We start from the raw sequence: 15634 nt of genomic DNA, 5'->3' as shown, positions 1-15634 counted from the left end.
CTGTATTACACTACACTTCTATACTACACTATACTGTATTACACTACATTTCTATACTACACTGTTCTATACTGTATTACACTACACTTCTATACTACACTATTCTATACTGTATTACACTACACTTCTATACTACACTATTCTATACTGTATTACACTACACTTCTATACTACACTATACTGTATTACACTACATTTCTATACTACACTGTTCTATACTGTATTACACTACACTTCTATACTACACTATACTGTATTACACTACATTTCTATACTACACTATTCTATACTGTATTACACTACACTTCTATACTACACTATACTGTATTACACTATACTTCTATACTACACTATTCTATACCGTATTACACTATACTTCTATACTACACTATTCTATACTGTATTACACTACACTTCTATACTACACTATTCTATACTGTATTACACTATACTTCTATACTACACTAATCTATACTGTATTACACTACACTTCTATACTACACTATACTGTATTACACTACATTTCTATACTACACTGTTCTATACTGTATTACACTACACTTCTATACTACACTATACTGTATTACACTACATTTCTATACTACACTGTTCTATACTGTATTACACTACACTTCTACACTATTCTACACTGTATTACACTATACTATATTACACTACTATTCTATACCGTATTACACTATACTATATTACACTACTATTCTATACTATACACTACTATTCTATACTGTATTACACCACTTCTATACTACACTATTCTATACTGTATTACACTACTATTCTATACTGTATTACACTATACTATATTACACTACTATTCTATACTATTACACTACTATTCTATACTGTATTACACTATACTATATTACACTACTATTCTATACTATTACACTACTATTCTATACTGTATTACACCACTTCTATACTACATTATTCTATACTGTATTACACTACACTTCTATACTACACTATTCTATACTATATTACACTACTATTCTATACTGTATTACACTATACTATATTACACTACTATTCTATACTGTATTACACCACTTCTATACTACACTATTCTATACTGTATTACACTACACTTCTATACTACACTATTCTATACTATATTACACTACTATTCTATACTGTATTACACTATACTATATTACACTACTATTCTATACTATACACTACTATTCTATACTGTATTACACCACTTCTATACTACACTATTCTATACTGTATTACACTACACTTCTATACTACACTATTCTATACTATATTACACTACTATTCTATACTGTATTACACTATACTATATTACACTACTATTCTATACTATACACTACTATTCTATACTGTATTACACCACTTCTATACTACACTATTCTATACTGTATTACACTACACTTCTATACTACACTATTCTATACTATATTACACTACACTTCTATACTACACTATTCTATACTGTATTACACTACACTTCTATACTACACTATTCTATACTGTATTACACTACACTTCTATACTACACTATTCTATACTATATTACACTACTATTCTATACTGTATTACACTATACTATATTACACTACTATTCTATACTGTATTACACTATACTATATTACACTACTATTCTATACTGTATTACACTATACTATATTACACTACTATTCTATACTGTATTGCACTATACTATATTACACTATTCTACACTGTATTACACTATACTATATTACACTATTCTACACTGTATTACACTATACTATATTACACTACTATTCTACACTGTATTACACTATACTATATTACACTACTATTCTACACTGTATTGCACTATACTATATTACACTACTATTCTATACTGTATTACACTATACTATATTACACTACTATTCTACACTGTATTGCACTATACTATATTACACTACTATTCTATACTGTATTACACTACTATTCTACACTGTATTGCACTATACTATATTACACTACTATTCTACACTGTATTGCATTATACTATTCTAAATTGCCCTACACTGTAATATACAAACTGATAAATATCAACATTATGGCCTGATAAAATAAGACGTGTGGTGAACACTGCAGTGCAGAGCAGTTATGAGGTGTGAGTATAGTGGTGTACTCACTGTCAGCAGGTTTGGAGTAGTATTTGCAGAAGGCATCGTCTTTGGGCGTGTTTGGATACAGGAAGCGCAGGGGGTCCTCAGGGACGTTGTCAGCCGCCATCACTCTGTAGTTTCTGAGGATGTCAGCCAGAGAGACGGCCGAGAGCTCTTTCTTAGTGTAGGGCTCGACTGAGCGCACCTGTGGTTCACCTACACACACACACACACACACACACACTTCTGTTACGGCTTATAACGAGTGAATACAGCTCATCTGTCAAGATTGAAGCTTATATGCATACATTCTCACACACACACACACACAGGATGTGGGCATGTCTTACCATTGGGGGTGTGTTCGACCCAGCTGAAAGTAATGGCACCGTCTCGGTTACTCTCACTGAATCGCAGCAGGAAAGTTCCAGGAGCTTTATCATTGAGCAGGGACTTAGTGCGCTCCTTAGTAACAAATCCCATAATGCACCTGTTACAGAGAGAGAAAGACAAAGACAGAACACACTGAAGCTAAAAAAAAAAAGTGCAGATAAATGTGAACAGGAAACTGTGTGTGTGTATAACGAGAGTGAAGGACCAAAATGGGTTAACCAGGACAGAATCGGTTTGGACGTCACACCGTTAACACCTTAAACCTCGTCATGTGTGACAAAATGAAATCACTAACAGATACACACGGAAACGTGTTTTTAAGCTTTTATAATCTAAAATCATGATAAACTGATGGATGACATATGACTGTAGCAGTAACGAGGATAATATTCCCATCTTACCCCTCGTCCCACAGGCTCAGGAGGTGTCTCTTGATCAGGTCCAGGATTCCCTCTATCCACAACCAGAACGTGAAGTTCTTTTCACTGCCTCCCTGCAGGAACAATTATTAGTTACCCAAAAAAAACCTATAATATAGATCTGAATCATATAAACCATATAAAACTGCTAGTGTGTTTACCGTTCATACCTTACAGAATTTATTCCAGGGAATCTGAGCCTCAGGATCTTTGGCTGCTTTTGGACCTGTGGGGGGTTAAAACAGAAACGTATTACGTTAGTATGAGAGGGCAGAGTCTCGATCTGTCGATCATATTCCGTACCCTGCACTCACCCAGCAGTTTGTGTCCCAGCATGCTCAGCTGCTCAGCATTCAGGCCTCGCTTGGTGATGGAGGAGAACTGCCAACTCAGCACCTCAGACAGCTGACCCCAACTCACCGAGGGCGGGCTCACAAAGAACGACAGATTCTGGAAGAAAGGAAAGAATAGACGTTTGAAGGAATTTTCAAAACCGAGAACGTTCAGCATGACATGGAGGAAGAATTCTGGGGGCGTGGCCTACCTTGGGGTCAGAGGTCAGCATGTTGTACCACATGATGGAGGCCCAACCACATGGTAGCTGGCTAACATTGGAGATCACCACAATAGGCAAAGACGAAGTCTGACATCAGAGAATCACATGATCACGTTACTGGATCGTGAATTTATTTAGACAAGAAATAACATGTTGCAGCAGGTGTAAAAAAAGAGAGAGAGAGAGAGAGAGAGAGAGAGAGAGAAAAGAAGAAGAAGAGGCGGCCGCGATTCAAATTTTGGTTCGGCTCCTCTAAAGGAGTCGACACTATCGGCTCCAAAACGGCTCAGTGGCATTTTGTCCGAAACTAGACAAAGTTTGTGATCATTTTGACGTGTCAGAACAGTGTTTTCAAATAAATAACGATGTACGGGAATGACGTCACGTGTTTCAGACAAATGTCATGCACGCGCTGTTTGGACAGACGAAATAACCTAAGTTTTATTTGATTCGATTAAGGAAAGTAACGTGAACACGAAGTAACTCGAGCTAACAAACATGTCAGAAAAGGTTTCCGTGCGGGTGTTTAGATTAAATCACAACGCAAGAGTAACGCCATTGCTTAAATCTACACACAAAAAATATACACATACATACATACATACATAATTTTTAAAAAAAAAACCCCGGCTAGACGAGTCGGTTCTCTATGTTCGATTTAAAGAACCGATACAAAGATCCGACTCGTGCGGTGGCGACATATCACTGCTACACAGAGCAAGTTGAGTAGTTAGCCTGTTAGCTTCAACTTATGAGGCGAAAAACGGCCCCTGATGAGAGAACTGTCTTAGAAAAATTGGTAAAAGGCCACACGTCCATCGTAGTGTGGAATTATAATGAGAGCAGTACTTATTTTTTTTTATAACTTTACCTCAGACTGACTAGTTTCTAGCTGTAGCAGCGAACAACACTTCTAAACACAACTTTGTTTACAAGCTCAAATTAAAATGTAATGTCTTATGTCTTTCATATACATCGTTTTTTTCTCTTTAAAATCAATATTACATCATTTTGTTAAAAACATCAATAAAGCAATATCAGTAATGTGTGTGTATATATATATATATATATATATATATATATTTAAAAAGATGAGATGTTTTGGCCATATCATCCCTGTAAAAGTAATGGTACCCTATTAGGCCTCATTTACTTAAGTTCACTTTTAGGATTAGGACTTTATTTCAGTACGGAATTGTCAGTTCACATTTTTTTTATTATTTAGTTTGTGCTTCTTGAACTTTATTGAATTTCGAACACTTTAAATTACACACACACACACACACACACACACACACACTGCAGGCCAAAAGTTTGTGGACACTCGACTGAAATGTTTCTCATGATGTTAAAAACCTTTTGCTCTGAAGGTGTATGACTGAATGTTCGAAATCGGTGCCGTAGACAAAAATATAATGATGCCGACATATTCATCTCTTTCATTTTAAACGGACGACTCGGAGCGAAAAATATTCTGAAAAGCAGCCGATTAAGTGTGCAGCGTAGGTGTGAACTTTAATACAGTTTAAAAAGCATCTCAGGGGACAACTCAAGAAATTGGTCGAGAAAATGCCAAAAATACATTTCTGGAAATTTTAGGCAAAAAGAGCATCTACTTTGAAGATTATTTGGATTTATTTTGGATTTTTTATCACAACATAATTCCCATAGTTCCATTTGTGTTACTCCAGAGTTTTGATGACATTATTATTATTATTATTATTACTATTAAATGTTATTGGGGGGGGGGGTAAAAATAAAGAATTAATGCTTCTAACCGGTAGTGTGTGTGTATTTATCTCTCACCTCAAAGTTGATGACTAGTCCTGACCAGCAGAGCTCTGCCTCAAATGTGAAAGAGTGGAGCTCCTCGGTAACGATCAGTGGACCCTGACACACAAAAATAAACAGAGCCTTACATTTATGGCTAGTTTTAGTTTCAGTTTCAGTTTAGTAAATGAGGGTAAATGAGAGTGTTGATGACTTTGATGTGAACTGTTACCTCATTTGTCCTGTTTCCTGCTACCTTCTGCTCTTTCAGTTGCTGTTTAAAAAAAATAAAAATAAATAATAATAATAATAATTCATTAATAAATACTGATAAATCTCACCATCTTCAAAAAAACAGCTAAAGACCCCACCTCTTCCGTGAACACCTAACCAAATAATAAAATAATAATTACTCCGGCACTTACACCTCTACTCTGCGCACTTTGCTTCTTCTGGAAATCAATTAACAGGTCCTGTACGGTAGGACTACTTGTATTGTTCTCTGCTTGATATATCGCCTTGCTTGTATTTTCTCATTTGTAAGTCTCTTTGGATAAAAGCGTCTGCTAAATGAATAAATGTAACGTAAATACTGGTAATTTTAAGTACTGTAATTGTGGGATGAATACTGTATGTAGTATTTAATTCTTTACCAGATGTCGGAATTCAGCAGCCATCCCGATCGACTCCTCCATGTTCATCACCTTCATGTTCGTTCCGAGGATGTTGAACTTCCGGAAACTGGAGACGAAATCAGAACGTCAACATAGGAAACAACCAACTGGTCAGTATTTATTTATTATATTTTTCCCAGGAAACTGAGCCAGGAAACATGTTAGAAATCTATCCTGGATATGACACACAATCACAAATAGACAAGAAGTAATTACATAAACTAATACTTTACACAGCCTTATTTGACAAGACATCAAAGTACAAAAGTATAAAAAGATTTTTGCGAAATATGTGATCCTACCCTTTCCTCTTCTCCGTCACATCTCTGGGAAAACAAAAATGAAGAAAAGAATCATGTGCTAAAATGCTAAAAATTGCAGCTGAACTAGCTGATCACACTGTTCGGAGGCTGTCCAACTGGGCGTGGCTTAATATTCTAATTAGCATGCATGATTGACAGCCCTCTCTCAGACTCTTAGCCTTTCACTCATTAGATTTCTTTCATTAGCCTTAACTCATTAGATTAACTTGACAGGTTTACATTTCATATTGTTAATAAAATGAATAGCTTTCTTCAGTCAATTACATTTGATATTGGACTTACTTATCCAAGTGCACTTTTACCCGAACCGTGTGATTAAATTCCTGAAGTTTCACCAGTAGTCTGGAAAGCAGCACGGAGAAACGTTACAACCTGGTCATCAGGAGATATCTTTTACATTTTTCTTTTTTCAAAATTGCTTTGGTATTATATAAAGATTCTTGGAGTGTGATAGTTAGTGTGTGTGTTCCTGTGTGTTTATTACCTGACTTTGAGAGTAAACAGAACACCAGTCTTCAGCACCAGTGGCCTCTGAAGTTGTGTGGGCATGCACGGCTGTCTCTCCACAACCATGGAACTACAACACACACACACACACACACACACACACACACACACTCACTCAGACTACACTATGGTGTGCATTTATTTTATTTCTTCTTGTAACTAGTAGAGTGTGGATGCATTCTTTATATATAAATAGTATGAAATTACAGCAATGTCTGTGTGTGTATGTATGTATATACAGTATCTCACAATAAGTGAGTACACCCATCACATTTTTGTAAATATTTGATTTTATCTTATGTGATAGGCAGTGGAGCCTCACTTGGTGATCAGTGTTTTAAGCTGTGTGAGTGCACGCTCCTCCAGCGAGCCTCGGCTCAGGGTGATGGGGTCCTGGTGGTATGAATACTTCTGCTCCAGCTCCAGAAGCTTCTTCAACTGCTGATGAACCTGCAGTAGACACTCACCCAACGCTGTGAACCTGCCGACAAACAGAGAGAAATTTTCCTTAGTGCACACGTGTATTAAAACTGTTCATACATCATTTCTGCATGCACTTTTTGGCCTTTAGAGTTTAGCAAAGTCTTCAAGTGCACTGTGTTACTTTAGGCAATTCATGGCAAGGAGTGTTCTCTAAAGGAGTTGAGTAACTTCCTCCAACATTGTGTAAAAGGATTGTTACATAATTGGTGGCATAAGCCTCAGGCCTATAAACACTGCTCCCTGAACAAATGTAAGAGACTTAACTGGTACATTTAAACTAATGGCACCTGCAAAGGGTGCACTAGTTGAAGAATGGGAATACCTGGCTCAGGTACATCGGGAACACCTGAACAACCTGTCCTGGTACACGTGAATACCCAGATCAATTCTGTTGGGGAAATCTAATTATCTGGCTCAAGTACATTAAAACACCTGAATACCGAGCTCAGGTCTGGTGGAAACATCTGGTCTGGATAACAGGCCCAGGAGTGTTGGGAACACCTGGATACCTAGCTCAGATCTGCTGATAACATCTGGATGAACTGAAAACCGAACTTGGGTGCACTGGGAATACCTAGACACCTAGCTTGTGTTCTAGGTGTGTTCTAAACACCGAGATACCTGGCTCAGGCACTAGGGGAACAGCTGGCACCGGAGTGTTGGGAACACTTGAATTCCTGGCTCAGGAGCATTCAGAACACTTGAAAACTAGGTTCAGGTGTGTTCAGAACACTCGAATATCATGTTCATGTTTGTTGTTAACATTTTAATGCCTGGCGCAGGTGCGCTGGGAATACCTGGACACCTGGCTGAGGCATTTTGGGAATACATGTATATCTGGCTCAATTGTGTTGAAAAACCCGGATACCTGGCTCAGGCATTACACAAGTACATCAGTTTTGTTTGGAATAGCTGAGAATACCTGACTCAAATTGGTCGGAATATCCAGCTCACGTGTATCGAGGATACCTATATACAAAACTCCGGGGTGCTAATTTGTTGTCGTACCAGTTCTGCAGCTGATCGAGGCAGACGTTGGTGAGTCCTCCGATGCATGACATCTGCTGGCGTCCTTTCCATTCGGACAGCTCCACTGTGATCAGCTCATACTCAAGCTGCTCCACCAAGTTTAGCACCTCTGACAGTTGGCCAACCACCCCCTACACACACACACACGCACAATAAGCTGTTGCTAGCTAGCTAGTTAAGCAATTCTCAGCTGCAATTATATACGGTGCTCCCAGTTACCATGACAAATAGCTAATGGCCGAATTACAACATACAGCCCTATTTTCGATTATTTGTATGATAGTATGAGGTTTTGGATGTGGTCCTGGAAACACTGGACCACACCCTCAAAAGTTGCCTCACCCCTCTCATGTCATTGAGTTTCATGAACATGGCTTTGAGGTAGAGTTTCTCGCGATTCAGATCCTCCGGCGATATCGTTCCATTTAGCTCCTCTGTAAAACCAAAACTATAAAATCAACTTTGATTTCGTCATATCTGCCTATAACTTTTGTCTTTTAATTGTCCAACAAGGGCAAACATAAAATACACATTACTGTGAAAAATCATGCATGCATTACATCATATTAGACTAAATATGAGAAAAGGAACCTAGTCTTACCCAGTGCACTTTTAAAATTAAGTTATTTTATTAACAAGGCTATGTAATGTCTCTGATTCCTTGTGCAAAAGAAACTGTCCCCTTACCACCTGTAGAAGTGGTTACTTTAAACAATTACTTCCTACAGCACAAAAACCTTTAGTGTTTTCACATCACTGTGCATCAGATTGACCCAGTTTCTCATTTTGGAGTAGAATTCATAGTAGGTTTATATCTAGACTTTAAAGGGGACACTCAAGATAAGAAAATACCATGACTCTGCAGAGTCTTGCTCTTGAAGTCGTGTTCGTCCTGCAGATCCTCCAGGTTCTTAATGTTCTGCTCTGTTTCCTGGTTTACAGAAAAATGTTCTAGTCACTTAAGACGCGATAAACTTTATGCACTTGTCGAGACTTTTTAGGAAACAGCTGACGTTGCTTTAGTGTTGAAGACGAGTGCTGTTGCATCATAAAATGGAAGAGTCAATCATGTTCATGTATGCAAATGTAGGTGGTGCAACAAAATGGTGGAAGGGGGAGGGGTGGGTATATATACGTTCCCTCACCAACCTCTCTTTCCCAAGCCCCCCTCCCCTCTCTTGAAGTTAAAAAATGACCGTCATGTAACCAAGAACCGAAAGTTGCAGCTTTAACACTGACTGTTACAAAGCGTTGACACTGGAGACTCCTTCCATAAATGTTAAAAATGCTACAGAAAACTGATTGAGTGTACATATTTTGCTGATGAGAAACAAACCAGATTCATTAGTGGTTGGTGGTATTGGTGTTGAAAGATTAGCGGCCTTAAGATTTTTACCTGTACTTTTGTCTTGATGTCCTTCACCTTGCTGTCCAGCTCTCTCTGCTTCTCGATCATCATGTCGCTCTGAGCGTTATGCGTCGAGCTCTGCATCAAACAAGACACACACATATATATTGTATATCATATCGTTCACATATGACCGGCTCCCAAAGTCTGCATAACACCCCCCCCGTTTTTTTTCTAAGATAATCCTCACCACTCGAGAATGTATTATTTTAAATCTGAGACTGATCCATAGATTAGCTGTGAAAAACAATCCTCACAAGCTGTTACCGACACACTGTTTTGGACATTTTATTAACGGCATGTGATAAAATCTTGCTGGAGAAATGCAGCTCATGGTGTGTTTGACTGATTGGACAAGATGATCTGTTTAAGCCCTGGTGAAGTGCAGTTATGAGAATATTCAGTCTCTATATTTTGTTCACTTTCCAACCTCGGAGATTTGGGCAGTTGCCAGAATCTTCCTCTCCTCCGTCAGGTTCTTGCTGATGATCATGGCCATTGAGACAGGGTTGTCCCCAAACAGAGTCTAAAAACATAAACAGAAATGTTCGGATCAGTGTGTACGGGACGTTTGAGGTGAACAACACCAGTCATATGGAACAAGTAAGTACACCCCTACATTTATCACCTTCAAATCCAGAAAATTAGAATCAGGTGTTGAAGATTGGGTGCCAGTGATTAGAACCTGCTTAGGGAGTGCAGGTCTTATTTATACCCCTCTCATATCTAATGTCTGGTGTTCCCTTTGCTATTGCTAAGAGTTCTTATGAGTCTGGCAAGAGATTTAAAAAGATCTCCAAATTATTTGAATACATCATTCCACCGTAAGGAAAATAATCTACAAATGGTGCAGATTTCAAGCGACGGTCAATTAGACCGGGACTGACTGTCATAATTCCCCCTTGAAGCAGCGTGCTCTAAGCGCGAATGCGCGAGCACCTGCTTTTCCATTGTTGACAGTAGTGACATCTGGACACGTGTGTTTTGTTTATGTTTCCGTCATGTCTCCTCCCTGTTCTGTCATTGGCTGGGATTTCACGTGTGTCTGTATTGCCCTCAGCTGCTAGCGGTTTAGACGCTGATCATGTCCACATATATACCGCGCGCCTCCCAGCACACAACGCGGAAGATTATCATAGAGTTAGATTAGTTCGTTTAGTAGTCATAGTCACGGTCCATGTTTAGAGTTAGTTCACGCTGGGTTATCCGCTCCCAGTTCCTCGTCATAGTTCATGTTTCTCGTTTTGTTTATCGACCCTGTTTTCCGTGACCACGACCTTGATTCATGTTTAACCCTGTGTATGCCTGTTTGTCGATCGTCTGTTTTGGATTACGTTTATGGATCACGTTTTGGATTTGTCTGCCTGTCTCTCTTTTAAAATAAACAACTGTTCATACTGCACTTGCATCCGTCCTATCTCCGCTCCGTCACGATACGTGACACCGACCGTCTGATGCACAAAGAAGTCTCCAAAGACCCCAAAATTTAATCACAGGATCCGTTAGTAAGTCTTGCAACTGTTGGTCAGAAAGAGATTGCACAGATTTGACCTGCATGGGAGGCGAGCCAGGAAAAAGCCTTCGCAAGACTACAGTCTGCCAATGAGCATAAAGGCAAAGACCAGGCCTTTTGGAATAAAGTGCTCTGCACATGGAGTTGTTTGGCCACAGTAACAGCAGACATGTTTTTTTCAGCCATCTGTCCAGAAGTTGATCCGAAAGTGGACCTTCCAACAGGATAATGATCATAAGCACACTAATAAATCCACCAAGGAATGGCTCAGAAAGACGAAATGGAGGGTTATGGAATGGCCTAATCAAAGCCCGGATTTGAATCGCATTGAAATGTTGTGGGGGGATGCAAAACAGGCAGAACATGCAAGAAAACCCTCAAACATCTTGCAACTGAAAAAATACTGCATGGAAGAGTGGTCAGGATTTCCATCAAGCCTGGTGGACAATGATGCAAAACGCCCTACAAGAAGTTATTTCTTCTGAAGGGGGCAATACTAGCTTCTGAGGCCAAGGGTGTACTTACTTTTTCCGCAGAAGTATATCACATCCACTGACATTGCTGTTGACTAAACGATTGAAAAAGCTTTTTTTCGTTCAACTATATCGGCTTTATTAATAAGCGCCATTTGAAAGAGGATCAAATATTTGCTTGCCCAAGCGTCAAAAATGGTACACCATGGGGTGTACTTATTTTTTCACATGACTGTATATATATATTCATAGAACTGCAGTATGAGAAACGGGGAAGCGAGGAACGTGAGTGTATGCTGCAGACCTGCAGGTTGCGTTTGATCTTGCGGATATTGTGCTGATTCAGGAAGTCCTTCTCCATGGCGAAGCGGCTGTGCTGGTGGTCCAACTGCGTCAGAAGGTCATGGAACCGCACCGTGGCCAGCGACTCGTTCTCCACGTTAGCTACATGGTCCCTGCGTGAGCAAAGAAGTGAGCAATTGATTTCTTCACATCTTTATTGATGTCCACATTCCTTACATGGGCATTGTTTTCTGCTTGCTCGGTGTCTTGTTTTTTCACTGTATTTCTAGTTCCTGTTCTTTTGATCTTTTATTTAACAGTTGCCTGGTTCTTCAATAGAAATGACTGTTTATGATCTGTATTTTAACTCCTTGCTTGGCATGACTACAATATTTTGGAAGAAAAGAAAATGTTCTAAAGTTAGCAAGTTAAACAATAATTAAATAACGCACTAATCATTGTTAAGATCGGCTGTTTGTAGCAGACAGGTACTAAAGTTGTGAACGGGAAACTTGTCGCTTTACGGTCATACCTAATTTGCATAGAATCAAGACGATCTCGATTCAACTGAAGCTGAAAACTTCGGTTCTGTGACTAGAAGATCGAGTTTGTTTTGTCGCTCGCTTGTGCAAACACAGGGTGAGGATGGATAAGAATTTTAAAATACTTATCCCAGGTAAAAAAAAAACCTGTTTGTGCATTCCATTCTGTGCTATTTGCAAACTGTCCATCAAACCAGTGGTGTGTACCTTATATTATGGTATTTCTGCAAAAAACAAAACCTTAAAAGACATTCCCGTTTTCCCTTTTCTCCTCATCTCAGAAAGACATGATGTATGTTTAAGCCTTCGATGAACAAAGAGAGTAGGGCGTAGAGTATGAACGCTTGACGATTCTCAGCTACACCCACACTGCTCCACCAAAACCACTAGCAGTTGGTTAAAAAAAAAAATCCTGTTTGGAAAGAAGCACTGACCCAGTGTGGTTAGGGAGTCAGAATGCTATCGAGCCTGCTTGATTAATCAGTAAATATCAACGTTCATAGTATTTGCTGAATATGTTTTAAGATATGATTTGAGCATGATTTTTTATTTTTCTTACAAGGTTTACTTTCAGTGGGTGTTTAAGTGAGCGTGTGTTTGTGTGTCTGTTACCCATAATGTACTGCCACTGAGAACTCTACTAATCTGTTATTAGTATTGAGAAATCTACTAACGCACTAACATATCGCCGGTGGTCATGCGAGTTTAGAGTGTTGATTTATGCAGACCGCAAGTCTGACATTAACCACAGCGCAAGCTCAGACAGTTTTTCCTTCCTCCATTACCTAATGACTCGCACCATAAGTCACTCCAGGGCACAAAACTCGTTCTCATTCTCACCAGTCGTGGCTCTCGATCCAGTTGCTGAGGTACTGGCGGATGGCCATGGGGAAGTTGTCATCGTAAAGCTGGTCCACCTGTTCCAGGAACTTGGAGTCCAGCTGCTGCAACTCGAGCCACTGACTCATCTCGGAGGTTTGCCTCACTGGAAACAGAGCGGAGGTAGGAAGAAAACTAATTACGTGGCTTCGCTAGTAAACAACGTGCTAAAATTAACAAGCACCGTAAATGACATTGACATCGCATTATAAATTAACTTTGACAGTTCTGAGAGATCATGTACATCCAGTTCAAGAGCTTCAGTTAATCTTCACATCAAAAAGCAGAACGGGGGCGCTGGCGACAGATGTCAGTGTTGACGGGTTTCCGTGGACAGGAAAGCTACGGTAACTCGAATCACCGCTCTTTACAGCCGGGGCGAGCAGAAGAGCATCTCAGAACACATAAACCTTGAGGCAGATGAGCCACAACAGCAGAAGATCAGGAATCTGAGGCAACAGGGTGCACAGGTGCACTTCGCCCAAATCGGACACGTGAAGATCGGACAAAAACATCACCTGGTCACTAAGATATTTGATGTGAACATTAACACAGCTCTCGACATGTACGATCTATGTGATTTGTTGTATTGCACTGCTGGCATGTGATTGGCTGACTGGATAACTGTATGAAAGAACAGGTGTACGTACAGGTGCAACTGTTGGAGTGTATCTGTAATACCACTCCACATGTATTGCATAAACACGCCGCATGAGTGAGGCACAAACTTGCACTGAGCCAAATTCTAAACAAGGACGCTAGTAAAAATGTACTGTTCGTTAATAATAATAATAATAATAATAATAATAATAATAACAACAAGCTGCAAGCAGCATTTTCAGGAGCCAAGCACCCAGACTCTGCGAGCCACACGTGTGTATGGATTTAAACTGCTACAATAAACAATAATGTAGACTTTTGGTACTCGAACTCAGATGAGTATTATGAATATTCATAATAAGTTATTAAGCCAAGTTACCACAGCTTCCATAACATAAAACTGTACACTACTAGCTGAGCTGATAAAAATGCATGGAAACAGTCTATTTAGAAGTACGTTTTTAAGTTGTTGGTTTTTTTGGATGGAGAAGAATCTGGGCTCAGCTCCGGACGACATCTTAGGTCTATTAAACAAACAAAAACAAACAAAAAAAAGGCTTGTACTATTTCACTTTGTGCAATGAATCTAGAATATATTCCACTTTTTGAATTAAATTACAGGGGGGGCAGGAATATATACTTTTCCACGATATTCTAATTGTTTGAGATTCACCTGTAAAAATTGAATTATTATTAATTATTTAAAATGTTGGGGGTCACTTAGAAATGTTCAAGTTCAAGTTTAATGTCATTTCAACCATATACAGCTGGTACAATACACAGTGACACGAAACAACGTTCCTTCAGGAGCACGGTGCGACATAAAACAACATGCTAACAACATGCTAACAACATGAGATGAATGCAGAAATGTAGCTAAATTAATCGGAAATAGTCATTGGGAAGGTTGGAAATAATTATTTTTAATTGAATCGATAATTGTCTAATTTTGAATCCTCCATTTGCTTTTCTTTAGTAAACAATCACACACACGCGCGCGCATACGTATGTGTGTATATATATAACATTTTCCTCATGAGGGTGGATACCCCCAGACACCCCTACGTGGGCTTGGAAAAAATTGCCCACACCACTTTGACACAGGTGGCGCCACCCCTGAGTTGACGTGCTGGTGACATGAAATTAAAATATTAAATGGCAACATGTACTATTGGTATTTTTGTTACATTTCTGCTGCTATTAGTTTGTGAAGGTCAGAATATTCATTTAACAGTTCAGTGACGAGTTTACAATTGCAAATTCAAATCTTTTTTCAATGTAATAACTTTCTGAACTTAAGTCCAACTCGGCCGCTTTTGAACTCGGACTCGACTGGTTAAAGACTTAGTCTCGGCTCGAACGCTACAAAAGGTGGACTCGGACCCAAAACTACAATTATGTCACTTCCGCCTTCTTCCACACAAACATCCTGCTGTTGTTTTCGCTATACGCTCGCGCTGTATACTTACCCCGACAGTTACCGTAAAAACTGCAGGTCTCTTCCTCTGTCTTTCATACAGCAATTCCTCGCGTTCGAGCTGTATTCTAGCGAGGCTTTTAAAACGGCAATAATAGCATTTAACGCTCCAGAGCCAGAATCCGCGTGCGCCCCCCCTCCTCCTACTCACTGAAGCCGTGAGGTCGAGCGCAA

At 39.3% G+C, this 15634-nt stretch overlaps 1 protein-coding gene across 4 annotated transcripts in view; it reads right to left on the bottom strand.

Moving 5' to 3' along the window:
• Positions 1-15634, bottom strand: part of stat1a (signal transducer and activator of transcription 1a) — a 20384-nt gene extending 4750 nt beyond the window's left edge. For 2 of the 4 annotated variants that reach the window (XM_017459021.3, XM_017459022.3), the window contains exons 1-21: positions 15453-15634; positions 13345-13489; positions 11985-12135; positions 10125-10220; positions 9683-9772; positions 9139-9217; positions 8629-8720; positions 8266-8417; positions 7097-7255; positions 6752-6844; positions 6550-6609; positions 6247-6270; positions 5924-6011; positions 5503-5544; positions 5307-5390; positions 3489-3587; positions 3259-3394; positions 3115-3170; positions 2927-3018; positions 2483-2622; positions 2160-2348 (exon numbers count right to left, since the gene is read on the bottom strand). In XM_017459021.3, coding sequence (XP_017314510.1) covers positions 2160-2348; positions 2483-2622; positions 2927-3018; positions 3115-3170; positions 3259-3394; positions 3489-3587; positions 5307-5390; positions 5503-5544; positions 5924-6011; positions 6247-6270; positions 6550-6609; positions 6752-6844; positions 7097-7255; positions 8266-8417; positions 8629-8720; positions 9139-9217; positions 9683-9772; positions 10125-10220; positions 11985-12135; positions 13345-13472 — 2050 coding nt within the window. In that variant the 5' untranslated portion in view covers positions 13473-13489; positions 15453-15634. The remainder of the gene's footprint in view (positions 1-2159; positions 2349-2482; positions 2623-2926; positions 3019-3114; positions 3171-3258; positions 3395-3488; positions 3588-5306; positions 5391-5502; positions 5545-5923; positions 6012-6246; positions 6271-6549; positions 6610-6751; positions 6845-7096; positions 7256-8265; positions 8418-8628; positions 8721-9138; positions 9218-9682; positions 9773-10124; positions 10221-11984; positions 12136-13344; positions 13490-15452) is intronic. The other 2 variants (XM_017459023.3, XM_017459024.3) reach the window with 1 other exon arrangement.

The sequence above is a fragment of the Ictalurus punctatus genome, chromosome 27, assembly GCF_001660625.3.
Source record: "Ictalurus punctatus breed USDA103 chromosome 27, Coco_2.0, whole genome shotgun sequence".
Classification (NCBI taxonomy): Eukaryota; Metazoa; Chordata; class Actinopteri; order Siluriformes; family Ictaluridae; genus Ictalurus; species Ictalurus punctatus.
The sequence above is the reverse complement of the archived record's forward strand: the minus strand, read 5'-3'. Positions and strand labels throughout refer to the sequence as shown.